At 41.4% G+C, this 27,042-nt stretch overlaps 1 protein-coding gene and 1 long non-coding RNA gene across 2 annotated transcripts in view; one reads left to right on the plus strand and one right to left on the minus strand.

Annotated features, from left to right (window-relative positions):
- LOC311617530 overlaps positions 1–27,042 on the minus strand; it is a 537,075-nt gene that overhangs the window by 400,856 nt on the left and 109,177 nt on the right. The gene's annotated exons all lie outside the window — the stretch shown is intronic.
- Positions 14,277–27,042, plus strand: part of GMPS (guanine monophosphate synthase) — a 47,315-nt gene continuing 34,549 nt past the window's right edge. Inside the window, exons 1-3 of the mRNA XM_084873859.1 lie at positions 14,277–14,730; positions 18,226–18,407; positions 24,084–24,198. Of these exons, the coding sequence (XP_084729985.1) occupies positions 14,704–14,730; positions 18,226–18,407; positions 24,084–24,198 (324 nt within the window). The 5' untranslated portion in view covers positions 14,277–14,703. The remainder of the gene's footprint in view (positions 14,731–18,225; positions 18,408–24,083; positions 24,199–27,042) is intronic.

The raw sequence follows: 27,042 nt of genomic DNA on the forward strand, positions 1-27,042 counted from the left end.
TCTATCCCTCTCCCTTCCACTCTGTGAAAAATAAATATAATGTATTTTTTTAAAAATTTTGTTTCATGTTAACTCTATGTATTCATTATTGAAATAATAAGAGAAAATAACCTGTGAAAGAAAAGAGCCATGTGCTAACCTGACAATCTCAGGGGAGGCTTGTGTCTTACAAACTCAGAGACCTAAAATAACCACAAAAGATGGTTTTAAAATTTAATATCTAACTACTAACAGGTTATAGTGGGTAGTCATGTCCCAGATATTTCACCTGACAAAGGTCAACTTGGATCTTCTTTACTGAGCCCATCTGCCTTCCAGTCTCTAAGATAACATATCTGTGAGATGTCTGGGTAACTTATAACTTCCTTTTTACCCCGGACCCTTCAGGGGACCACAAATGGCCTTGAGACATTCCCTCATTGTTATTGTTATCAAGTTAATTGTCAACTGTTAATTACGTTAGAGTATCCTGTATCCATCTCTGTAAAAGAAGCTCATGTCCATCATTTCACCTTTTACCCAATCCCAAAGGTTTCCCCACTTCGCTCTGTCCCACCTCCCTAATCTATCACCAATGAATTTCATGTAACTCACCTATGTCCCTTTCCTTTGATTGCAATGTATAAATATAGAAATGTAACCCGCCATTCTCTGGAGCATTATCTCAATCCCTTGAGGTTCTGCTTCCCGGCTTATGTTGACAGTTTGGCTCAAATAAACTCACTAAAATTATTTACAGATTTCAATGGTTTTTTGTTAACAACCTTAGGAAACCAATAGCATTATTTATAATATAAATTTATTTGAAGTATGGTTTTGGAGGAGAGCTCTACCAATATCCTGAACTGCTAGAAAGATGAACAAATGGAGCCTAGAGCAAATATAAGGTCGGAAGCCATTCAAAACAATACAATTTTCCTCAACTATTTACAGGCCAATCCAGAGAGTCCATACAATAACCAATACATCTTGTAACTGACAAAAAAAAAAGATGAAATGATGAGTTAATTTTTAAAATGTATTTTATTGATTTCTTACAGAGAGGAAGGGAGAGGCGTAGAGAGCTAGAAACATCGATGAGAAAGAGACATCGACCAGCCTCCTGCACACCCCCCACCGGGGATGTGCCCACAACCAATGTACAAGCCCTTGACTGGAATTGAATCTGGGACCTTCCAATCCACAGACCGAAGCTTTATCCACTGAGCCAAACCGGTTTTGGCAGGATGAATTAACTTTTATAGGCCACTTGGTTAAGGTTGACCAAACTAACTCTTGATATTTATTCTCCTGGTTAGGTGTAGGTTGACAAAAAAAATAAATACAAACTTTCCTTTTTCTTTTTGCTTCTAAGCTATTGAAAACTTCCAAACCAGGTCCTCTAAAATAAAATTGGAATTGTACAGTCAAAATTTGTGCATTTCAGTAGGGGTTAAGGGGAGGGAGGGATGAGCATAGATGATTAGGAAAGTGAAACTACTTTTTATGAAAACATGCTGACTATAATGGCAGTCATATATTTGTCCAAATCTGTAGCATATACAACAATTCAACCCTAATATAAACTTTGGATGATAATGATGTTGTCAATGTAGCTTCATCAATTGTCACAAATGTACCACTTTGTGAGGGATGTTGATAATGGAGGAGGCTATGTATGGAGATGGGGGGCAGTTAATAATTATTCTCTGTACTTTCTGCTCAATTATGCTGTGAACCTAAAACTTTTATTTTTCTAAAACCGCTTTTTCAAAAAGGTATACTTGTAAAAATCTATGCACTTCAAAATATGTAAATTTTATCCCATTAGAAAAGGAATTGTAAAAAACTACTTGCATGGGTGTTGGGGTGGTCATTTGATAAATTAAGAATGGCAGAATATTACACCAGCTGGGTAGCTCAATTAGTTAAGGCATCGTCCAGATACAGCAAGGTGTGAGTTCTATCCTTGGTCAGGGGACATATGGGAATAAAAAATGCACAAATAAGTAGAACAACAAATCAATGTGTCTCTCTTTACCGTCCTCCCCTTCTTGGGAAAAAAAAAAAAAAAAAAAAAGGAAAGGAAAGCAGATCAATGATTACTGATGTTTGCTGATATTGGGAGTTGATTATACCACTAGAGCAGTGGTCAGCAAACTGCAGCTCAAGAGCCACATGAGGCTCTTTGGCCCCTTGAGTGTGGATCTTCCACAAAATACCACGTGCTGGTGCACATGTATAGTGTGATTGAAACTTCGTGGCTCATGTGTAGAAGTCGGTTTTTGGCTCTCAAATTTCAATCATTGTACTGTTGATATTTGGCTCTGTTGACTAATGAGTTTGCCTACCACTGCACTAGAGGCTTGGTGCACAAATTTGTGGATGGGTGGGGTCCAATCGGCCTGTCCTGATGGGGCCCATTGGGCCGGGCCAGTTGGGGAGAGGGGCTGTGGGCAATTGGCTGGCTGGCCCCGCCTCCCCATCAGGATGTTGGGGGCAGATTAGGGTTAGGAGCTGATAGGGGGCAGGGCCAGCCTGGGATGGGCAATAGGGGCCCAGATCAGGCTGGTTGCTGTGACAGTGCACAACATAGAAACCAGTTGTTCTGGTTGTTTGCTATTCTGGTCACTGGGCTTTTATATATATATTATAGATTCTGTTTATTTTGTACATGTTCAAAATTCTCTATTACCTATAATAATAAAAGTATAACATGCTAATTAGACCAGACAGCTGAACAGCCTTTTGGACATCATTCTGATGTCCTTCCAGACGAAGCCGTGGTGGCAGGGTCCAAGGCAGAGACTGTTAGGGGTGATCAGGCAGGCAGGCAGAATGGTTAGGGGTGATAGGGCAGGCCAGGCAGGTGAGCGGTTAGGGACCAGCGGTCCTGGATTGTGAGAGGGATGTTTGACTGCCAAATTAGGTCTGATCCTTGAATAGTCCCGGACTTCGAGAGGGTGCAGGCTGGGCTGAGGCACCCCAGCCCCCATGCACACATTTCATGCATTGGGCCTCCAGTGAAAAATAAGAACAAAACAAACAAAAAATAAATTGGTCAACAGCCATCTTTAGTTCTGTTATTCAGTCTGTTTCAGAAAACAACAACAACAACAACAAAAAGTGAACTACAGAAAAATAGAATTTTACTGGAAGGATATTGATGGCTTCCCAGAATCAGTGGGAGGGTAGGAGACTTGGCGTAGCAAAATGACAGAAACCAATGCAGCTCAAGGCTTGCTATCAGAAGTTACAGCTATGGATTTACAGGAAACTTTCCCCAAAAGTGCTCCACTTCCAAGTCTGTGGTCTCCGAGCTTTAAGATTTTCCCTGGGCTGTATTACAAAAATTAATACCACCATCTAGTGGCCCCTTCCTAAATCTATGTGTGGTTGTATATTTCTTGACTGGGTTTTCAGTTCACTATTATCTGAATTATATCTTCTATATATTCCTCAGAATTTTTAACTGCTTCGGTGGTGGTGGTGGGGGAGGGGGGGTCACGTTTATTGAAGTATAATTTACATACAAGTAAAATTTTATACTACGGTAAGTTAAATTTTAGTGTATAGTTCTATGAGTTTTGGCAAATACAAACCCAACAAATAAATTAATAACCACGGCCACAATCAAGGTATGGAAGTTTCATTATTCAAAACAATGCCCTTGTAATTCCTTGGAAGTCAGTCTCTCCACTCCTCCCCCTCCCCCCAACCCTGGCAACCACTGATTTGTTTTTTCCCCCTATAGTTATGCCTTTTCTGAAATGTTATATAAATGATGTAACACACTATATAACCTTTTGGGTCTGGCTTCTTTCAGTGAGCATAATACATTGGGATTTATCCACACACATTGTCACCCTGATTGTTAATTCTCCTCTTTCTGTGCCCCCACTTATTTTCTTTTTTTTTCCCTCTCCTTTGGAATCTTTTAAAAATATATATATTTTTTATTTTATTTATTATTATTATTATTATTATTATTATTTTTTTTTTTTTTTTTTTTTTTTTTTTTTTTTTTTTTTACAGAGAGGAAGAGAGGGATAGAGAGTTAAAAACATCAATCAGCTGCCTCTTGCACACTGGAGATGTGCCCGCAACCAAGGTACATGCCCTTGACTGGAATCGAACCTGGGATCTTTCAGTCCACAGACCAACGCTCTATCCACTGAGCCAAACCAGTCTTGGCTCCCTCAGAATCTTTAGCTCCATATAGGCAATCTTGTTATTCTGAAACTCTGGTGATGAAGAGGCTATATAGAGGCAGAGATGCCAGATGGGCCATTACTTTTGAAGCCCTCAGCTGCTTGAGTCTCCCAGCTCAGGTGTCAGAGATGTGAAGTGGGAAAGCCTTCCAATGATTCTTGCTTCCGGCCTTTGAGCCACTTGAGCTGAGGCCTAGTATAGCCAGGCTCTGGGCTGTAACACATCTACATTAGGGTAGAGAAGAGCTGCCCCTTGTCCAAATTATAGTAAAATAAAGCATTGCTTTAAGCAGGTAGGTTTTAGGGTGTTTGTTACAAAGAAATAGGTAACTGGAAAAAATACAGGCCTGTTATTTTGTGGAATGTGCCTCCATTTGGGTTTGCCTAATGTCTGCTTACAGTCAGGTTACACATTTTAGGAAGCAATACTGCGCTCATCTCACTGTATTCATCAGATGACTCATGATGTTAATTTGTTCCACTGCTGTTGATGTTAACTTTGATCACTAGAATAAGGAGGTATCTTCAGGTTTCTCCACTGTAAAGTTACTCTTTTTCCTTGAATAATTGATGATTATTTTGTAGGGAGAGACTTTGGGACAAGGTAAATAAAACTTATTCTTGATCCAGCTTTCATTAATGAGTTTTACCAACCACTAATGTTTCTTTTCTGAAATTATTATTATTTCTGTGATGGTTGCAAAATAATGATTTTCTAAGTCAATTATTATTTCACTTTTATTAGTTGATATTCTATTATAAGGAGTTTCTCCCCATTTTAATCATTCATTTTTTTCTTTTTTTAAAATATATTTTTATTACTTTCAGAGAGGAAGTGGGAAGGAAGAGAGATAGAAACATCAATGATGAGAAATAATCACCAACTGGCTGCTCTCTGCCAAGGATCAAGCTCGCAACCCATGCGTGTGCCCTTGACCAGAATCAAACCTGGGACTTTCAGTCTACAAGCCCATGCTCTATCCACTCAGCCAAACCAGCTAGGGCTCATTTATATAGTTATTAGAGGCCCAGTGCATGAAAATTTGTACCTTTGGGGGGGTCCCTCAGTCCAGCCTGTGCCCTCTTGCAGTCTGGGATCCCTCAGGGGAATCAGGCCTAAGCTGGCAGTCAAACATTCTTCTGGCAGCCCAAGAGACCTCAGGGATGTCAGTCTGACCACCTTAGCATTGCCAAGGAGTGGGGAGAGGCTTCAGCCACTGCCACCGCTGCACTCTCAACCATCAGCCTGGCTTGTGCCTGAGTGGAGCTCCCCCTGTGGGAGCACACTGACAACCAGGGGACAGATGCTCAATGCAGGAGCTGGCTCCTGGTGGTCAGTGCGCATTATAGCAACCGGTTGTTCCTGGTGGTTCCCCCATGGGGGTCAATTTGCATGTTAACCTTTTATTATATAGGATACAATGATGGATTCCTAACTTAATCAGCAGATATCTGTTTACCATCATTATTATTTTTTTTCAGATGAAAACATTTTATTTATTTTTCATTGATAAAGAATGCTTCCAGTAGGTAGTACTTTTATTGTTGATGAAACTGGTCTGTTTTACAGCTGAATGTCTTCAAGGGTGATCATCTCCCAGGAGGAAGCAGAAGCCTGAAGACTAAGGCTGTAAAGGAGTGACCAGATGTGATTTTAGGTGCTAATGCCAGAAGAGACATGCCTGTGAGTACCTTTATTAGCATTATTGTTGTTCTTATTAGGGCTCCAATTACAGCATTCTGGTTATAACCTAATAAAGGACTTGAATCCAGAATATATAAAGAACTCTTATTCTATATAACAAAAGCCTAATATGCAAATTGACCGAATGGCAGAATGACCACTGGAACAACCAGTTGCTATGATGCTCACCGACCACCAGGGAGAAGACACTCAATGCAGGAGCTGCCCCTAGCCTTCAGACCCCAAGCCAATGAAGGTGGGTGCCAGCAGGGACCCCTGATTGCCCCACTGGTCACCTCCCTCTGTGGGAGGCAACCAGTGGTGGCAGCAGGGGGCAAGGCTGGCAAGTGGGCAGTGCCAGACAGGCCAAGGAAGGTGCCAGCAGGGCCCCCAAATTGCCCTGTGGTCACCCCACAGATTGGGCCTGATCGCCAGCCAGGCCTAGGGACCCTTCCATGCATGAATTTCATGCACCAGGCCTTTAGTAACTCAATAATAAAACAAACAACCCAGAAAAAATGAGCAAAATATTTGAAGAGACATCTCAGCAGAGATATGGATCACATACAAGCACATGAAAGGATCATTAGTCAATATCAGTGAGATACCATCACACACTCACTTAAAAGCTACAATAAAGATTGAAGATATGTGCTAGCAAGGAGGTGGAGCACCTGAAACTCTCATACCCTGCAGGTGGGAATATAAACTGACTCAGCCCCTTTGGAATACAGTTTGGCATTTTCTTATGAAATTGTGTGTGTGTGTGTGTGTGTGTGTGTGTGTGCGTATACCATCACTACCTGTCCCATATTTGGCCAGTAAAAGCCTTCTCTAACTGACTTCTGTGTCCCTCTGATATGTTTCTATTATTCTCTGGGTACTTCTTTACTTTCTGGCACACACAAACACACACACAAAATGTTTCTGCTCATTTATCATTGCCTGGGTCTTAAAATCGGCCATTTCTCCAGAAAACCCTGGTTCCTATTGCTGGAGAATAGTATTTAAAAACCAGTATCTGGGTGCTATGTTTGCTCATTGCTACTGGGATGATACTGCATCCAGGACTTTCTGTGGACAGAGACAAGTGAACAGTAAATATAGTGGAGGGTGGTGAGCACTAGTGAAGGGAAAAGGGTTGTGGGAGCACAAAAGAGAAAGATACATCTATCCCAGGACTGCAGATTTGTGGGGAGGGGAGCAGAACTATTCTAGACAGAAGATATTTAGGTCCAAAAGGCCCAAGAGAAAACATTTCATGTTTAAGGAAATAAAGCACTTTAATATAGATACAGTGTAGAGTAGGGGTGTCGAACTCAATCAGAGAAGGGGCCAAAATCTAAAATCCAGCCTAAATCGTGGGCCGAATGGTTTACTGAACAGTCATAAACTGACAATGTCATAAACTGACAGCGGAGTGCAGTGATGACAGCGCGGTGCGGGCCACATTGCAAGGCCTGGCGGGCTGGATTTGGCCCGCGGGCCTTGTGTTTGACACATGTGGTGTAGAGTGATGGGGGAAGTGGTAAAAGATCAGGCTACAAGATAAACAGGGACTGGCCAAATCTCCAAGTACTAAGCAAATACAGTAGAACTTAGTTTATCCTGATAGCAATGGAAAGCTATTGATAAGGGACACATGATTAAATTTTATTTTTGAACAGTTGTTTACAAATTTTTTTAAAAAACTCACATACCAGCTGAAACCGGTTTGGCTCAGTGGATAGAGCGTTGGTCTGCGGACTGAAGGGTCCCAGGTTCGATTCCTGTCAGGGACATGGTTGTGGGCGCATCCCCGGTATGGGGTGTGCAAGAGGTGGCTGGTCGATGTTTCTCTCTCATCGATGTTTCTAGCTCCCTTCCTCTCTGTAAAAAAATTAATAAAGTATATTAAAAAATAAATAAATAAAAAACTCACATACCATCCGAAAAGAATTTTGAAACACTATGTACTTCCACATTTTAAGTTGACATCTAATATTTTTCATATGTTTAAAAGTTATTTTTTTTTGTTAATGAGAGATTTAAAATAGTAAACATTTTGAAAGATGAAATGAAATGACCACAGATTATTCCTGTAGTAAACAGTCAATAATATGATACACACAAAATCTGGAAATATCTATCTGTGGATTTTATCAACTGTTTCTTTCAAAATGTGTTGGTCCCAGAAACCTCACAATTACATTTACAAGAATCAGCATCACTATTCTGTATTGCCTAAGTTGTTCTGAATCCAGGGCAATTTTTACCCTGAATAAAAATATGTATAAGAAAGGAAGATCTTACAGGTTTAAGATGCTTTAACTAATCATTAGTGAAGTTCTTCGGTTTCTACTTTACCCAAAGATGGTGTGACAGGAACTGGGTTTACCTTCCTGCCAGTAACAACCAAAAGCCTCAGAGAAAATATATAAAATAATGGTTATAGAATACTGGATATCAAGCTTCAAAGTACAGTGATTCCTGAAAAACAGGAAACAAAAGAAATGAGCCATTCAATTGTCCCAGCTGACTATCTTGAGGATCTCCAGATTATAAACATAAATCTAACCATATCAATAATCACTTTAAATTTAAATGATCTTAACACTCCAATTAAAAGACAGAAATTGACAAAAGACAGATCAGACAAAAAAGCAAGACCCAATTATTTGCTGCCTACAAGAAACACTTGTTGAAGAGATGCAGAAAATATATCACACCAAGAACCAGTCAAGAAACCAGGTATGCTATTTTAATATTGGACAAAGAAATTGTCAGAGTAAAAAATATTACTGTTACTAGACAGGGCCAGCCCAGAGTATGTCTGCCTCAGACTGGCTTGTAGTGTGTAGGTTCCTGAATTTGTGTAGGAAAGATCCTATATAATACAAGCCTAATATGCTAAGTGTCTGGTTGTCTGTTCAACCAATCAAAGTGTAATATGTTAATGATATGCTAACGCTGCTCAACCGCTCACTATGATGTGCACTGACCACCAGGGGACAGACACTCTGACTGGTACGTTAGCTTGCTGCTGGAGTCCGGCTAAGCAAGATGGGCCAGACATGCCCCGGAGCCCTCCCACGTCCCTCCCCAGTCCTGATCATGCACTGGTGGGTTACCTTGGCCTGGCCTGCACCCTAGAAATCTGGGCTACAGTACCCCCCTCTATCTCCCTCAAATGTAAAAATTTTGTTTCACAATAAGATTCTGGGTGATTTTGAGAGTACACTTATAGACAGTGAAACAAAAGGACTTAGGGTAGAAGAAGCAGCAGGAGAGAGCCTGGTGTTCTGTTTTGGCTCCCTAGAAGCATTTTAGGAAAAATGTGAACCAAGGTAGGGCTGCTTTTATCTCACTGGAAAGTCAGAGAAAAAGAGGGCCTTGGAGACAGGATCAGGGGGTAAGCCCGGGATAAGCTGCTGCTATTCGATGCTCCCCTGGTTGAAAGTCTCCTGGGAACCCTTGGAGTTTAGGAGGAAGTAAAAAGTTCATGCTCGAGAGGGGTCATGGGAGTTCTCTGGAGTGAGCCTGCACCAGATTTTTGTCTTGAGGGTTTTTATCTTTCTCCCCAGGGCAAGACTTTTAGGGGAGGGTTTTAATTGAATATTCATTAGCTTTTCAAGTGTGTTTTCAATATATTGATGAATCAAAATGAGCCTATAGGGGAGTTTGGGATTACTCTTTAGTCTGCTTTACTGTTGGACTTTTATCTTCCATATGTCTGGCTTTACTGTGGTTTTTGTTATTTGTTCCCCTCACTTCCACTGTCCTTGAGTTTGGCTGGTACAAATGGCATTAATTGGGTCTCTGTTCTCTATTTTCCCTGACCAGGGTGATTGAAACTACGTATTCTCTGGTTAAGGAGGACAGGTATAAACCATTTGCTCTCAAGTATCCTTGGTTAAGGAAGATAAGGTCTTGCCATCCACTAGCTGGCTGTAATTTATTCAAATTGTTTGGTCTTATTTAATTTTCTTGTCTCAGTTTCCCCTATCTACTTGCCCAGAAATTTTCCTAGCTTTTTCCTATCCTTCCACATTACCAGGAATAAAGAATGCCATTTCCTAATTATAAATTGATCTATAACAATTCTAAAATATATGGCCTTATTAACATAGCTTCAAAATAGATAAAGCAAAACTGATAGACCTATAAGGAGAAATGATAAAATTACAATTATAGTGATTCTCCCAATTCCTGATAAACCACTAAACAGAAAATCAGCAAGAATATAATAGTCTTGAACAATACTATCACCTTAACCTATGTGCCTTTATAGAACACTCCACAAAACAATGGCAGAACATTCACTGAGATAGACTATATTCTAAGCCAAAAAACCAAATCTTATCAAACTTTAAAAAAATTAAGTCAAAAACAATATTTTCTCTGACTGAAATGGAATTAAATTAGAAACCAATAACAGAAAGTTCTCTGGAAAAGCTTCAAATATTTTTACACTCAATAACATGCTTTTAGATAACCCATAGATCAAAGAAGACATTTTAAAAAAATTTAGACACTATTTAGAAATGAATTAAAATGATATATAAGGATTTGTGGGATATTACTAAAGCCCTGCTTAGGGATAAATATATAGAGGTAAATACCTATAGTAGAAAAGAAGAAGGTCTCAAATCAATGATCTCAGATTCCAACTTAAACTAGAAAAAGAACAAATTAAAGCAAGCAGAAGAAAGGGCATAATAAAGGTGAAAGTAGAAATTAATGTAGTATTATGCAGAAAAACAATAGAGAAAATAAGTGAAACTAAGCTTTTTTTTTTTTTTTTTTTTTTTTTTTAAGAGAGTCAATAAAATTGGTAAACTTCTGGCCATACTGATGAGAAAAAAATAGAGCAAACACGAATCACCAATATCAGGAATGAGGAAGTTGACATCACTACAGATTGTATATATTTAAAAGATAAAAAGCAAATAGTATGAATAACATTATGCATATGAATTTGACAACTTAGATGAAGCTGAAATTACTTGAAAGACACAAATTGCCAAAGCTAAAAAAAAAAAAAAAAAAAAAGATATCTTAAAGAACACATAGGAAGAAAAACACCACATGATCTCACTCATTTATGGATAATAAAGATCATTATAAACTGATGACCAAAAAGATAGATACAGAGACAGTAAAGCAACAAGCAGACCGTCAAATCACAGCGGGAAGGTTAGGGAGAGGTAGGAAAGATAAGAGATCAACCAAAGGACTTGTATGCATGCATATAAGCATAACTCTGGGGAGGGAGGGCATATATGGGGGGGGGCAATGGTAAGATATGTACACATATAATACCTAAATAAAAAATGAAAGAAAAAGAACACATAGGTATATACACACATACATATATAAAGAGCCTTATATCTAATTTTTAAAATTGAATTTTTGTTAAAAACCTTATTATAGTCCATCCGGCATGGCTCAGAGATTGAGCATCAACCTATGAACTAGGAGGTCAGGTTTCCAGGTCAGGGCACATGCTCAGGGTTGTAGGCTCAATCCTCAATGTGGAGTATGCAGGAGGCAGCCGATCAATGACTCTCATCATTGATGTCTTTCTCTCTCTCTCTCTCTCTCTCTTCCTCTCCATTCCTCTGTGAAATATATATATATATATAATTACAAAGACTGCAGGCTCAGATGTCCTTATTGGTGAAGTCTACCAAAAATGTAAGGAACTCTTCTAGAAGTAATTCTACAAAAAGTCTCAACTTTATTCTTTTTTTTTTTTTAATATATTTTATTGATTTTGTACAGAGAGGAAGGGAGAGAGATAGAGAGCCAGAAACATCGATGAGAGAGAGTCATAGATCAGCTGCCTCTTGCACACCCCCTACTGGGGATATGCCCACAACCAAGGTACATGCCCTTGACCGGAATCGAACCCGGGACCCTTCAGTCCCCAAGCCGACGCTCTATCCATTGATCCAAACCGGTCCCGGCTCAACTTTATTCTTTGAGTCCAGCATAACCCAGATACCGAAACTAATCAAAGATATTACAATACAACTACAAACTGATATTCCTCATGAACATAGATGCAAAGATTGGAAATAAAAATTTTACCAAATCCAATCCAAAATAGTACTTTAAATTTATCCCAAGAATGCAGGGCTGATTTAACATTTCAAAATCAATGTAATTTACCACAATAAATTGAAAAAATCAAAATCATATGATTATCTCAAGAGACACAGAGAAAGTATTCTACAAAGTCATTCATGATAAAAATTCTAAGCTAAATTGGAATAAAAGGGAACTTTTTCAATTTGACAAAGGGCACCTATGAAAACCTGTAGTTTCTGGGTGAAAGACTAAATGTTTCCTTCTTTTTTTAAAAAAAAAAAAAAATATATATATATATATTTATTGATTTTTTTACAAAGAGGAAGGGAGAGAGATAGAGAGCTAGAAACATCAATGAGAGAGAAACATCGACCAGCTGCCCCTTGCACACCCCCTACCAGGGATGTGCCCGCAACCAAAGTACATGCCCCTGACCAGAATCGAACCCAGGGAACTTTCAGTTTGCAGACCGACGCTCTACCACTGAGCCAAACCGGTTTTGGCTAAATGTTTCCTTCTAATATCACAGTGCCAGTAAGACTTGGCACAGAAATTTGGAAACTTCTCTTTTGGACTTGTTGAGTTTGGGGCCCATTATGCCTGGGGATGTGTAGAGTGATATGGATCGGATCGGGAGCTCAGAAGAGAGCTGTCAAAACATAGTTTATTAAGGGAATTTTTAAGCAGGTCTATATTTTTTAAAACAAGTGCCCCAGGGAAACAGGTGAAGAGACAGATGAGAAAAGGGTTAGAAATGAAAATCCTGAAGAAACCAACACTTCAGCCTTCTCCTGTAGGACAGATAGAGGAAGGGCAAGAAAAGGTGACCAAGAACAAGCCTGGAAGTGAAAAGACACCTCGACGCTGTATTGTAAGGAAAACCCAGTTTCAAGAAAGAGCGAGGGGGGTGGGTCAAGGAAGCCAAAGGTGCAGAAGAACATAAGATATTAGGATTCTGGTGCATGTCAATATTCTTAGCCATAACCGTAAGTGGCCACTAGAATATATTGGTTATTATTGGTTACTACATTGTTCTCTGGATTATTCATACAGACCTACCAAGAGAATAGTATCTATGGCCTTAGAAAGTTCAAGTATCCATTTTTTTTACCCCCTTAAAAATGGGTAAGTGAATTCCTTTCGTTGATTCAGAGGCCCACTGGGGTTTGGGGCTCTTTGTTGTTGTAAATATTGTTCTACTAAACTTTCCCATGTCAGGAGCCCGTTATCCTAATCCTACACAGAGAGCAAAGAAAGAGGCATCTTATCTCCCTGAGCCTCAACTTCTCATTAGTTAAAAAGTGGAGAACAGCAATCCTGCCTCACTCACTTCATGGGGTGGTTAGAAGGACATGAGTTTCTGGAGATCAGGGTTGTCTCAGTTGGGCTCCTTAATATCTGGACTGGAGCCTGACATAGCATGAGCTCAGCAAATTTGGTTTTCTGTAACCGAGTATCTACTCAAAAGCTTTGCTGGTGAAGGCCTGGGGCGGGGGCGGGGCAGACTGGAGAGGTCAAGGGGGGAAAATAGGGACATAAGTCATACTTTCAATAATAAAAAGGAAAATAAAAAAGCTTTGCTAACTGGAAGCCGTTCCACATGTTTATTTATTGTTTATTCCCCAACCCGAATGTAGCTTGTCAGGTGTCCAAATTCATAACAACCTCTCATCTTGACGGGCGTCAAAGAGTAGTTGGAAGGTCTGCAGCCCGTTCGTTCCCCACAAGCAACCGAAATAAAAACACTGTTTGCTGTGCAAACTGAGCTCGATGCTGGCCCCCAGGTCCAGCCGCTCCCGAACCTCCCTTCCCTTTTGGAAATTCTGCCCGCACCCGCGTTGTGGAACTTTCGAGGGACGTCAGTGATCAGATCACACTTGGACGTCCCTTGAGACGTCACCGTGAGAACCCTTCCAAGCAGCCTTGGCCTCCTGCAGGTTCCCCAAACCTGAGATGAGGTCGCGCACCGCGGGCCCACCTCTCTAAGATCTCCAACTCTCCGGCGGCGCCAGGGTCTCCGCCAGGGTCCGAGGCTGCAGGGAGGCGAGAGAACTGCAAGGTGGCGGCGGCGGCTTGGGCTTTGCTTGGGAGCGGGCCTTCACGGCGGGGTGTGTGTGTGTGTATATGTATGTGTGTGGGGGGCGCCTCGGACCCCTTCTCCTAGGGCCCGCTGCCCAGTGCGGGGGACGAGAGGGGCGGAGCCTTCCGGAAGCCGCGGGCTCCTCCTCCCAGGGGGGCGGGCCAGACGCAGGCGGAACACGTTCCTCCCCGAGGGGGCGGGGCTTGGGGTCGGGGCGGAACCGTGCACCTCAGGCCCCGCCCCCGTGGGCGGGCCGGCCGGGGACCAGGCGGGTTTATTCTCCCGCAGCGCAGGCCTCTGCGGCCCTGCGGACCCGGAGGAGGGGCCCGCGGCTGAAAGCCCCGCCTCTGGAAGCCGCTGTTTTTAGCCGCGGAGCTTGCGGGGGCTGCCCACACCTCGGCGGCCCAGCCAAACGGGCTCTGGCTCCTCCCAGCGGCCGGCAGGGGCGGAAGCAGGAGGCGGGGTAGCGTGTTCGCTGCCGGTCTCTGCTCCCGCGGCGCTGGGGCCCGCGCTCCGCCGCAGCCGCTGCTGGATTCGGCGCTTCGCCGGCGGCCAGTTTCCCTCCGCGCCCTCCCGCTCACCCACCAGGCCTCTCTCTCTCCGTCGCGGCCCGTGGCGTCCACCCGGCAGGCCCTCTCCCGCCCCGTCGTCTCGTTACTCTGGCCGCCGCGGCCCCGATGGCTCTGTGCAACGGAGACTCCAAGGTCAGTGTGTGGCGGGGGGTCCCTGCCTCCCTGCCTCCGGACGAAGGCGAGGCCCCGGGGGGGGGGGGGCCGCGAAGCTAACGCAGCGGGGCCCTTGGGCGCCCCCTCACCCCAGACCCGTTCGCGCAGCCCCACGGCCGGGGCAGCGGCGCGGCGCGTCGGGGAGGCACGGCCGGGGCCTGTGGCGTGCTGCCTCCTCCAGAGGGGCAGGTGCTTTGTTGATGTTGTCTGTCCGCGGTGTCCGGGTCCCTGCGCTCGCTGGGCTCCGGGCGTCGGGGAGGGCGCCAGTCTCTCCCTCACCCTCACCTCCCCGCGGCCGCCCCGCCGGCCCGGCCTCCCCGCGTCTCCGTGGGGCGCCGAGTCCGCGGAGCGCGGTCCGAGGGTGGGGGGGGGGTAGGGAGGCGTGCGTGCGTGTGTGTGTGTGTGTGTGTGTGTGTGTGCCTGTCTGTGTCTTCCTAAGCTCTCATCCCGTCCTTTGGGGAGGATGGGGGCCTTTGTGGAGCTCCCCGGGCCCGCACGGGCCTCGCGTGCGGGGATCCAGCTGGGCCGTCCCCTCGCCTTCCCGCCACCCGGTTTCCCGCCTGCCCTCGGTGGGGCCCGTCCCGTCCCGTCCCGTTCCCCCACGCTGGCCTCGGGGTCCGCGGCGGCGGGGCCAGCCTGCGGTCAAGCCGTGCGACTGCTGCCCTCCCCCCCGCCCCCCCCCCCCCGCATGGGGTCCGACGGGTGGCCCGAGGGGCGGCCCGAGGGGCGCGCTCCCCGCTCCCCTCCCCCACCCTCCGAGCCGGGGGATGGAGCGTCTCCAGCCCCGCCCGCCCCGCCGGCGCCCGCCCGGAGTTACAGGTTCCTCTGCGGCCGGACGGGCTCCCGCCGCCGCGGGGAGCGGGCCCAGGGGGGCGGGGAGTCCCCGGAGCCGGGAAAGTTGCAAGTTTGAGCCCCGCGGCGCTCCTGGCCACCTCCCGCTGACTCTTCTGCAGACCCTCCCTTCTCCTCCGTCTCGCTTCCCAATGGAGCACCTTGGCTTTCATTTCTGTGTTGCCGTTTAAGTTGGCCTGGAATTGTCTCTCGGACCCTGCCCGGGTCCGTCTCATCCGCGGGGGGGATGGCGTCGTTTGGAATTGCCGTTTCCTAGAGCAGTTGGTGTGGTGCACCCCACCCCTGCACGCTGCTGAGGGCCCGGCGTTAGGCAATCACTCCATCCCATTTCATTCAGGTGTGTGTGTGGGGTTGTAAACGTCAAACGCCAGTGGTGGTGAGGCAGGGGTAATGCCTTATCCAGGCAGGGTGCTCTGGCAAAGGTGACGATGCCCAAGTGTCACACTGGAGTGGGTCTTCTTCGGGAATGCTTGCCTAGTACTCAGGAAGCATTCAATTAGTGTTAGTCTAACAGATGGATCAGGATTGTCAAGTAGCGGATACATATACTCTTTTAACTGATGCTCAGTCTCGTTAGGGCTCTTTCTCAGGATTAAATAGATGAAGATATTCAGACCCTTCGTTTCTGACCTTAGAATGAAACCTCAACGTACAGACAGCTCTTTCCTGTGCACTAGTTAACAGAGCATTTTATTTTCTCTTATTTTGAGCCTTACAACTCATTGGCAAGATTCAGCTTTGTCCTGGTAGAGGAAATGACTGTTACTAGGAGGACTCAAACCTAACTTTGCAAAGTATGTGGTGATTTCAGAAGAGCCTTTTTTACAAAACTAAGTTAACAGAAGAAAGTTCAAGATTCAGTTTCCAAATACTTTATCTGTCTCAGGAATATAGAACATACACTTTCTTCCTAGATGGTATTTTTTTTTCAACTTGAATTTTAAAGAGAATCAGGTGAATTGTTGATTAGCTTATTTTTATTTCAAGGTCCTTTATGTTTTATAACCATCAGGTGTGTGTGTGTGTGTGTGTGTGTGTGTGTGTGTGTGTATTTTCACGCGTGCACACAAGCATATACATCTTAATGTATATGTATACATCTTAAAGCATATACATTAAGATGAAGGACAAGGTCTGGAAGGAAAAAAAGTTTTAGTATTTCTTGCACTAATATATTCTGTAAACTGCTGCTTTCTGTGACCTGATTTTTCTACATTGCTCAGTATTCCTAATTAAAACCATATTTAAGGTCTGAGTAATTTTTTTTGGCAAGTGATTGGTCTGTTTGCAAAGCCTCCTCGGTAGATGGTTGTGATCCTTGCTTTTTTCATTACTGTAGCAGAAGTGTTAGTGGTGTTATGAGATCTGCATTTATTTTTTCACGTAAAGGGAAAGGGTTATACAAGAGCCAAAAAGACTGACACTTTTTTGTTATGTGCAAATTTTACAACTGGAGGGGGGGAAAACCTCAAAATATGTTTATTTTATACATTTAGAACATACCAAAGAATGTAGAGAGAAAAATTTAAGATCTCCTAAAGTGCTATCAGATATAACCTCTATTAATACTTTGGTGTATATCTGTTTAGACTTTTTTCATACATGCACACGTTGTGTTTTACACAAAATATTTAAAAATGGAACCACAATCTAGATGCTTCCTCCAAGTGGATTTCTAGTATATATACACATTTAAAAGCTTTTTCATAAGTTAGAATATTCAGAACAACATAGAGACTAGACTAAAATGAATGTACCTATCACTCTTTTTTTTTTTTTTTAGTCTTCACCCAAGAATATGTTTTTATTGACTTGAGAGAGAGAAAGAGGGAGAGAGAGACATCAGTGTGAGAGAAACATTGATTGCTTCCTATCTGTGCTCCGACTAGATCTATCTCACAACCTAGGTTTAGGTATGTGCCCTGACTGGGAATCCAATCCACAACCTTTTAGTGTACAGGACGATGCTCCAGCCAACTGAGTTTCTTGGCCAGGCACTGTAACCTGACTGATTTCAGTACATAAGCAGTCATGTTTTATCCATACACACCTACACTTTCATTCTTTTGTACTCAGTTCCAGGAAAATATATTTCAGCACACAGAGTTAATTTTACGTTATGGGTTAGATGCTTATATATCATTTTCCTAATAAAGTAAATTTGGGCATACTTATACTCTGGCATCAAATTTTACAGTTTCTCATCAGTACATCCATCATAGGAAAGCCATGAGTACTAGGTAGGCTCACCATATAATTTATTGTCCAATTGGATGCTTTTGAGATTTGAAAGAGGCATTATTAATAATATTAGTATAACAGACATAAATCAGGACTATATTTTGGCATGACTGGATTGTATGCATACCATATTATTAGGTAATACTGTAGGATGGACTATATATATAAAGTGACTATATCATATAGCCAGTAAAGGGTAGCTTTTATTAAAGTATTTATGTATGCTAGTATATGGGTATTTATGAAAATCTTTACTTTAAAAGAAGTGTTTTGAATTGGCAACTTAGAAAGTTCTAAGTTAACAGTTTTTGTTTCTGTGTATTTTTAGAGCTGACCATGACAACTGTTTCTTAAAGTAGACGTTTGTATTAATATTTGCAGCTGGAGAATGCTGGAGGAGACATTAAGGATGGCTGCCACCACTATGAAGGAGCCGTGGTCATTCTGGATGCGGGTGCTCAGTACGGGAAGGTCATAGATCGAAGAGTGAGGGAACTGTTCGTGCAGTCGGAACTCTTCCCATTGGAAACACCAGCATTTGCTATAAAAGAGCATGGATTCCGGTAAACTTTTTTCTTATGTTTTTCTGAGGATATTGAGCTTACATTATTAACTTGCTTGGGCACTGTGTTGTTTTAAAAGTAAATATGACATGGAATGATTTTACAAGAAGTTTCCCATGGTTCTGATTTTTAAAATAAGGAAATATTTAAGTTTTTCAGTTAAAAAGATTACCTTAATTTTAATTGCATAGTCATGAGGACTTGCATTATTTTTTATTTATTTTTTTAAAATATATTTTTATTGATTTCAAAGAGGAAGGGAGAGGAGAGAGAGAGATAGAAACATCAATGATGTGAGAGAAACATTGCTTGGCTGCCTCCTGCATGTCCACTACTGGGGGTCGGGGATTGAGCCCACAAGCCAGGCGTGTGTCCTTGACTGAAATTGAACCTGGGACTCTTCAGTCCGCAGGCCGACTCTCTATTCACTGAGCCAAACCAGCTAGGGCAGGTTCTATCCCCCTATGTAATAAAAGGCTAATATGCAAATTGTTCTTTCCTCGACCAGAAGTTCGACCAGGGGGGCTGGGTGGCCCGCCAACTGCCTGCAACCCCTCCCCCTTCCTCACCCATACATGAATTTGTGCACCGGGCCTCTAGTGTTTTATAGGATTACTGGGTTAGACTATGTAAGGCTATTGTGGTCATTCATTCATTGATCCCAGAGCATTTCATCAAAGGAATATATACAGTGGCTAGAGTACTTAAATGAGAAGAATTCTGTGCACAGAATTTTGCTTCCTATGCCAAGAAAATAATTTCTAAAAGATGAAGATTTCTTAAGTCTAACATAAGGGCTAATTCCATAGCTTATACTTTTATAGCTAGTCCAAATGACAGCAAACAAACACACACACAATATCTTTCTTCCTTAAACAGCTATTTCTGTTTAATTTTATGCCTTTTCTCATTAAAGGGTTGGGAAATGTCTGACCAGGCCATATAAGGTCTGAAAAATCATTTACTCTGGCCCTGACAATGCATTCGGGGTGAGTTAATTAAATGTTTGACTAAATATAGCAGGCTAATTTTTAAGTTGATAATTTTGTATGGACCATGAATGATGATAGAAATATCCAAACGGCCCTCGGCAGAAGAAAGGTTCCCACCTTTGCATTAAGCTAATATTTTTTCTTATCCAGAACTAAGCAACTGCAATTTATATCCTTAAATGTTAATGCTATGTTGCTGTCAAAAATTATTTTTTTCTTAAAAACATAACTATTTAAAGAGCAAAAAATTCGCATTCATAGACATGTATACATTATCCTGTGATTCTTGTTTCTGAATTACACTGAATTGGAAATCTGAAAAGGCAGGTTTACTTAACTCTGTACTAATCTTCAGATGCAGGTTAAAACAGCTATTTTTTTTTTTAACTTTGTTTATTGATTAAGGTATTACATCTGTGTCCTTATCCCCCCATTGCTCCCCTAACCCCTGCTCGTGCCTCCCCCCCCCCCCCCCCCCCCCCGCCTTCCCCTGTGTCTGTGTTATGCTTATAAGCTTATATGCTTTGGTGGTTCTCTCCCACTTAGCCCACACTCCCCTGTCTTCCCTCTTGAGGTTTGATGGTCTGATTGATGCTTCTTTGTGTCTAGATCTGTTTTTGTTCAACAGTTTATGTTGTTCATTATATTCTTCAAATAAGTGAGATCATGTGATATTTATTTTTCTCCAACTGACTTATTTTGCTTAGCATAACGCTCTCCAGGTCCATCCATGCTGTTGCAAATGGTAGGAGTTTCTTCCTTTTTACAGCAGCATAGTATTCCATTGTGTAGATGTTCCACGGTTTTTTCTTTTAAATATTTTTAAAAATATATTTTATTGATTTTTTACAGAGAGGAAGAGAGAGGGATAGAGAGTTAGAAACATCGATGAGAGAGAATGATCAATCAGCTGCCTCTTGCACACCCCCTACTGGGGATGTGCCAGCAACCAAGGTACATGCCCTTGACCAGAATCGAACTTGGGACCCTTCAATCCACCGGCCAACGCTCTATCAACTGAGACAAACCGGTTTCAGCTCTTTTAAATATTTTAAAAAAACATATTTTTATTGATTTCAGAGAGGAAAGGAGAGGGGAGAAAGAGATAGAAACATCAATGATGAGAGAGAATCATTGATTGGCTGCCTCCTACACGCCCCCTACTGGAGATCGAGCCCAGGCATGTGCCCTTGACTGGAATTGGACCTGGGACCCTTCAGTCTGCAGGCCAATGTTCTATCCACTGAGCCAAACCAGCCAGGGTACCACAGTTTTTTCATCCACTCATCTGCTGATGAGCACTTAGGCTGTTTTTAAATCTTAGCTATTATAAATTGTGCTTCTATGAACATAGGCATGCATATATTCTTTCTGATTGGTGTTTCTAATTTCTTGGGATATATTCCTAGAAGTGGGATCACTGGGTCGACTGAGAGTTCCATTTTTAGTTTTTTGAGTAAACTCCATATTGTTCTCCACAGTGGCTGCACCAGTCTGCATTCCCACCAGCAGTGCACAAGGGTTCCTTTTTCTCAGTATCCTCACCAGCACTTGTCATTTGTTGATTTGTTGATGATAACGATTCTGACAGGTGTGAGATGGTACCTCATTGTCATTTTGATTTGCATCTCTCGGATGATTAGTGACTTTGAGCATGTTTTCCTATAACTCTTGGCCTTCCTTATGTCCTCTTTAGAAAAGCATCTATTTAGGTCAGTTGCCCATTTCTTGGTTGAGAACCGCTGCCCTAGGAGCTGTGTCTGAAGAGATTGCTATGACATACGTATGCTATTTTGCTGCCTATGGAGTCTTGTAGGATTTTTATGATTTCCCATCTTACATTTAAGTTCTTTATCCATTTTGAGTTTATTTTTGTGTATGGTATAAGTTGGTGGTCTAGTTTCATTCTTTTGCATGTATCTGTCCAATTTTCCCAACACCATTTATTGAAGAGACTGTCTTTACTCCATTGTATGCTCTTGCCTCCTTTGTCAAATATTAATTGAGCATAGTGGTTTGGGAACAGCTATGTTTTCTAAACTGTAGAATTTTAGAGTAAGAAGGGACTCTTGCATTTATTTAATCTGTCTTCATTTGCCATTGAGAATCAAAGATGGTGAAAAATCCAAATAGCTCTTTGTCAAATTCAAACTTCTTCATTCCACAACCTAAAAGAAACTAACAAAACATTCCCAGCAAACTATTGTTTTAGAGTAGGATAGATAAATATTTGGTAATGGAAGTTTAATTGTTTTTCTTGTCACTTCATCATAAATAGCTCCTAGGTCTTGTTTGTGCCTAGAGCTTCTTTTCTTTGTAGGAGAATAGGAACTATGGGTTTTATTACTGTAACCTTTGCCACTGAGATAAATATTTGACACCCCCCCCCCCTTTTCAATAAATGTTAGTTTTATGACAAGAGACATCTTAACCTACTTGTTTGTACAACCTTGATCTGCTTGATAACATAAAATTGATATCTGGAATGCCTTATGTCTTATTGGGCCTTGTAATTGTAAGTTAGTTTCAAAATAATAGAAGCATAGAAATAGACTCAGAATGAGTGATTAGCTTTTCTCAAGATTTACTGAGATGAGAATTTTCATAATTGGTGTAAGTACTGCTTGAGTTTTTATCCTTGGCTACCATTGCCTTTTTAAGTATTATGACTCTTAGAGCCTTGAGTTATTAATTAATTAATGTCGGATGCTGAGCAGTCCTATAGTGGTTATCCTTTATAAAATGAAATACGTATACTGAAATTAAAGAGGTTGTGAATATTAAATATATTTTATAGAATTTTAGCTTCTGCATATTTAGGATGCCAGGTTACATATCTACCATTAGGTTTAACCTAACACACCCCTTTAGAATTGTTGTCTTAAAGATGTTATATTTATCATATGAGTAGGTTGTCTTCAATTTCATTCTAAAGAAGATGGGCTAATAAAATATATATGACATAATTCATGTTACTAATACAAAGTTCTAAAAGTGGGGCTTTTGAGCTCACTTAAATTCTTGTTATATATATTTTTAAAATGCTTGATGTGGGGGGAGGATGAAGAAGGTAAAGGGGTCACATTTATGGTGACAGAGAGAGACTAGACTTTGGGTGGTGAGCATACAATGCAATGTGCAGATAATGTATTGTAGAATTGTATACCTGAAACTTAAATAATATTACCACTGTCTCTCCAATGAACTTAATAAGTAAAAAAAATAGCCCTAGCTGGTTTGGCTCAGTGGATAGAGCATCGGCCTGTGGACCGAAGGATTCTGGGTTTGATTCCGGTCAAGAGCACATACCTGGGGTTGTAGGCTCGATCCCCAGTAGAGGGGGTATGCAGGAGGCAGCCAATCAATGATTTTCTCATATCATTGATGTTTCTATCTCTCTCCCCTCTCCTTTTCTCTCTGAAATTAATTAAAAAAAAAAAAATATATATATATATATATATATATACACACATATATATATATATATATATATATATTTTTAAATGCTCTAGCTTGCTGAGAAATTTTTATAGACTTGACTTTGGTATATTATTTTTCTGGATATATCAAGCCTAGCATTTTAGTTTGTATGTTTTTACATGGCAGGCAGCCACTAATTATAAATTGTATAATCCAGATTTATTTATAAGTAGATTTTAGTTAGATCTTGGAATGCATTTTCCTTTAGAAATATAGATAAATCGGGATTCCTGCAAACTCAGATTTAAGATGAGTCTGAGAATACCTTAAATTGAGTAAAGGGCCTAAGTTTGCCTGTTGTATGTAAGTGGGCATGTATGGCAAACTGGACAGCATATATGATATGTATGATAGTGCAACTCTGTGTGATTCGTTATTTGTAGCCATCTGAGAGTGAAGGCCTAGTTTTGCCAGATTTTTCCCTTCTTTTTCTTAAAATCCAGAAATCTGAATTTTCTGTCAAATTCTTAATAGTAGTAAAATGTTCTAAATTTTTTGATTGAATACTAAAGGTCAAATTTGATGTGTCAGTGGCCTGATGAGGAATATGGGCCTCAGTTTGTAGCTTCATTTATACTAATTAGTTTGATTCTCAAGTTAACCTATAGAATACTCTGTGAGTTGCAGTGTAGCTAAGTTATAATATTGACCTCGATTCTGAGAGCAGGGCATATGGGGCAAAAGTGATGCTAGCTCCTTTTCCTGGGTCTCAAGTAAAATTTTTGGGAATATTGGACAGGTTTTGAAGAGGCCAAGTTAGGTAATTCTTCACATCCTGCCATTCTTTGTTGTAGAATATGTTGCTCTGAGACATCGAGAGCTTTCATACCTTTAATTGTCCTTTTGTGACCTGCTTTACTCCTTGCCTCCAGAAGGACATGTATGTTCTCCATCTATTAGAATTCTCACTTATTTCTCCCCTTAATGAAAACAATCAAAACAAATTTATGCCACCTTAATAGATAGAAACATTGGTATTTATGTATTTGGAAGTTGTGCTTATTAACAAATAAATGTTGACTTGAGGCTTCCACACATTGTAGTAGAGTAAGTATAATTAAGCTCTTTGGGAGGATATTAATTAGTTGTGATAGAATCTAGATACTAACAATGTACCAAAAACATAAATTCGCTGAATCTGTAGACTTTGTATAAAAGTTAGCAGTTAGAGATTCTCCACTGACTCTCTTGCTTAAATCCACAGTGCCATTATCATCTCTGGAGGACCTAATTCTGTGTATGCAGAAGATGCTCCCTGGTTTGATCCAGCAATATTCACTATTGGCAAGCCTGTTCTTGGAATTTGCTATGGCATGCAGGTATAACTGTAAATTTGCCTTAAGAGCTGACTTAATTTTATTCTGTTTGTGAATCCTACTCTATTAATATTTTCTGTCTTTAGACTATTTAGGATATTTAGTTGTGTGAGATAATTTGTGCATATTATATATGTTTGTGAGTTGTTACACTGGTAAGTCAGAATGTACCTGAGTGGGAATCTATTTTTAGAAAAGTAGCTCTATTACTGCATATAACAATACTGTTCATTAAAATAAAAACAAGTTTGACATTCAAATTTACATAAAAGTAGCAGAAATATTACACAGAGCTCCTATATACTTTTGCTCAGTTCCTTTGACATTTTTAACCATTTGAGAGTAAGTTGCAGACATGATGTTCTTTCTTTGTATTTCCTAAGTACTAGAACTTTGTCCTATATAACCACAGTAAAACTATCAAAGTCTGAAGTGAACACTGATTCAGTGTTAGAATCTAATCCACAGAATTGATTCACATTTCACTGTTTTTCACATTAATGTCCCTTGTAAATCCTGGATCCGTTCCAACCATGCGTTGTACAATATTTAAGTTGTCATGATTCTTTGAACTCCTTTAGTTTGGACCCATTCCTTTGTCTTTCCTTCTATTTCATGACCTAGATAGATTTTATTTTTAAGTTACTTTTTAGATTATCCCTCAGTTTTGGTTTGTTTGATGTTTCTTCATTGTTAGGTTCAAGTCATATATTTTTTGGCAGGAGTACCACAGAAGAGATGCTGTGGTCTTCCCAGAGCACATCATTAGGAGACATACAATGTTGATTTGTGTTTTGACTGGTGATGTTAATTTTGGTCATTTGGTTATGATGGTCACTGTAATATTATTATCTGTACCTTGGAGCTGAATAAAAGCAAGAACAAATAGGGACTAATTAAGATGTTGAGATAAGCTATTCTCATATGAGTTAAATATTTAGAAATACATTTTGACTCATTAAATATATATTTGCTTACTTTACTTTAAAGAAGTATAAGTTTAACGGATAAATAGAATGTGATCCGATATAATAAAAGGCCAATATGCAAATTGGCCTTTTGAACAGGGGGTGGGGCTGGCTGGCCAACAGCTCTCGGTCCCTCCCCTGGTGGTCCTACTTCTGATTGCCCCACCTCCAATTAGGGTGGGCTGGCTGGACCCCACCTGTGCATGAATTCATGCACCAGGCCTCTAGTTATTGAATAAGATGATAGATAATACTGAGTCTGTAATATGCTACATTCTCACTTGTCAAAGAACTAGGGGCCCAGTGCACGAATTTGTGCACCTTGAGAGGAATTGTGGGCTGCAAGGCTACAGTGAGCACAGGGGCTGGTCTTGGTCCATCCTCTGCACCATAACCCAGTCCCTCCTGTTGCAGCCCCCAGTCCTCTGTCTGCTGGCAGTCCCACTCCCACCACCACCACTGCCACATGCTGATGGCAGCAGCCACACTTGCACCCACTGATAGTGTTGAGCGATTGGGGCTGGTGCCAGCAGCAGGTGCAAGAAGTGGCTGCCAGCCACAATCACCCTCAGAGCAGGGTGAGGTGGAGAAGCCCTGAGGGGTGATTGGGGCCAGTAGCTGCTGTTTACACCCGCTGATAGTGCCGAGCAATTGGGGCTGGTGCCAAGCTCTGGCAGCGGGTGTGAGCAGCTGTGAGTGGCTGCTCTGGCACCAGCCACAGGTGCGAGTGGGGCTGGCACCTGCAGCAGGTTTGAGCACCGGGTGGGACCATGATGCACAGGAGCAAGTAACTTTCAGTAACCAGCAGAAGCTAGCCCCAGTGACAGTGACCAGCGCTTCCCCTTGGACAGGTGCCCCTATTTACCTGCTCCACCATCCTGCCATGGCCGACACCCACCATGTTCTGTGCTCTACCACCTGCTGCCAATACCTGCCATGATCTGCAAACGCTCTCTGATGGTCAGCGCGTGTCATAGCGACCGGTTGTTTGGTTGTTTTGCCATTTGGCCTATTTGCATATTAGGGTTTTATATACAGTATATAGATGATTGCTTCAATAAGATCAATTTACTGAGGAGGTGGGAATATAAATAAATACATTTAAGAAAAGTTATCACTGGTGATAAGCAAAATGACTTTCCAGTTAAGATAATTTTAAGAATGCATTTTATTTAACAGATCATCTCAAAATTGAATTAGATGGGAAAGTATTCCCTGAGTAACAGTATTAGTAACTGATATTTATGGTATTTTTGCCTTTTCTAGCTAGTGTCAGAAGCAATATACTTATTTTTTTAATGCAGAATTTTCTGCCATGATAAGAATAGCCAAATAAATATAGTGGTTGTGTATTAATTGGTTTGTGATTTGTCTTGACCTCTTTTCCCTTTTGACCAACATCTGGCATAGCACATACTAAAGTGGAAGGGAGGATAGGGTCAGAATACAAGTGGAATTAATATAATTGTGAGATCCTACTTGACCAAAATGGAATTGGTGTTAATTAAAAATCAGCTTTGTAATTTCCTCATAATATTCTGGTCCTCCCTAATTGATTATTAATTATCTGTTAATTTTTAATTTCTTGAATAAATGGCTTGATAAAGATGTTTACTTTTCCCCAATGGCTGAGTTGTTTTAAGTCCTTGTATTGAGTATAATTTAAATTTTTGTAAGTGGGCAAAAAATCCAGTCTGATTGGAACTGTTGTGCTTTAATATGAATATTGTATTGGGAAAGCTGTTTAAAAGGTAGAAAGTGAACAGATCAATATATTTTCTTCTAGCTGATTCTGGAGTTATCAAAGAAATATAAGGAAAGAAATATAAATCAATCTGCCCTATGTAATAAAGAGCTAATATGCAAATGGTTGTCACAC

Source organism: Pipistrellus hanaki, assembly GCF_964339955.1.
Source record: "Pipistrellus hanaki genome assembly, chromosome: 2".
In the NCBI taxonomy this organism is placed as follows: Eukaryota; Metazoa; Chordata; class Mammalia; order Chiroptera; family Vespertilionidae; genus Pipistrellus; species Pipistrellus hanaki.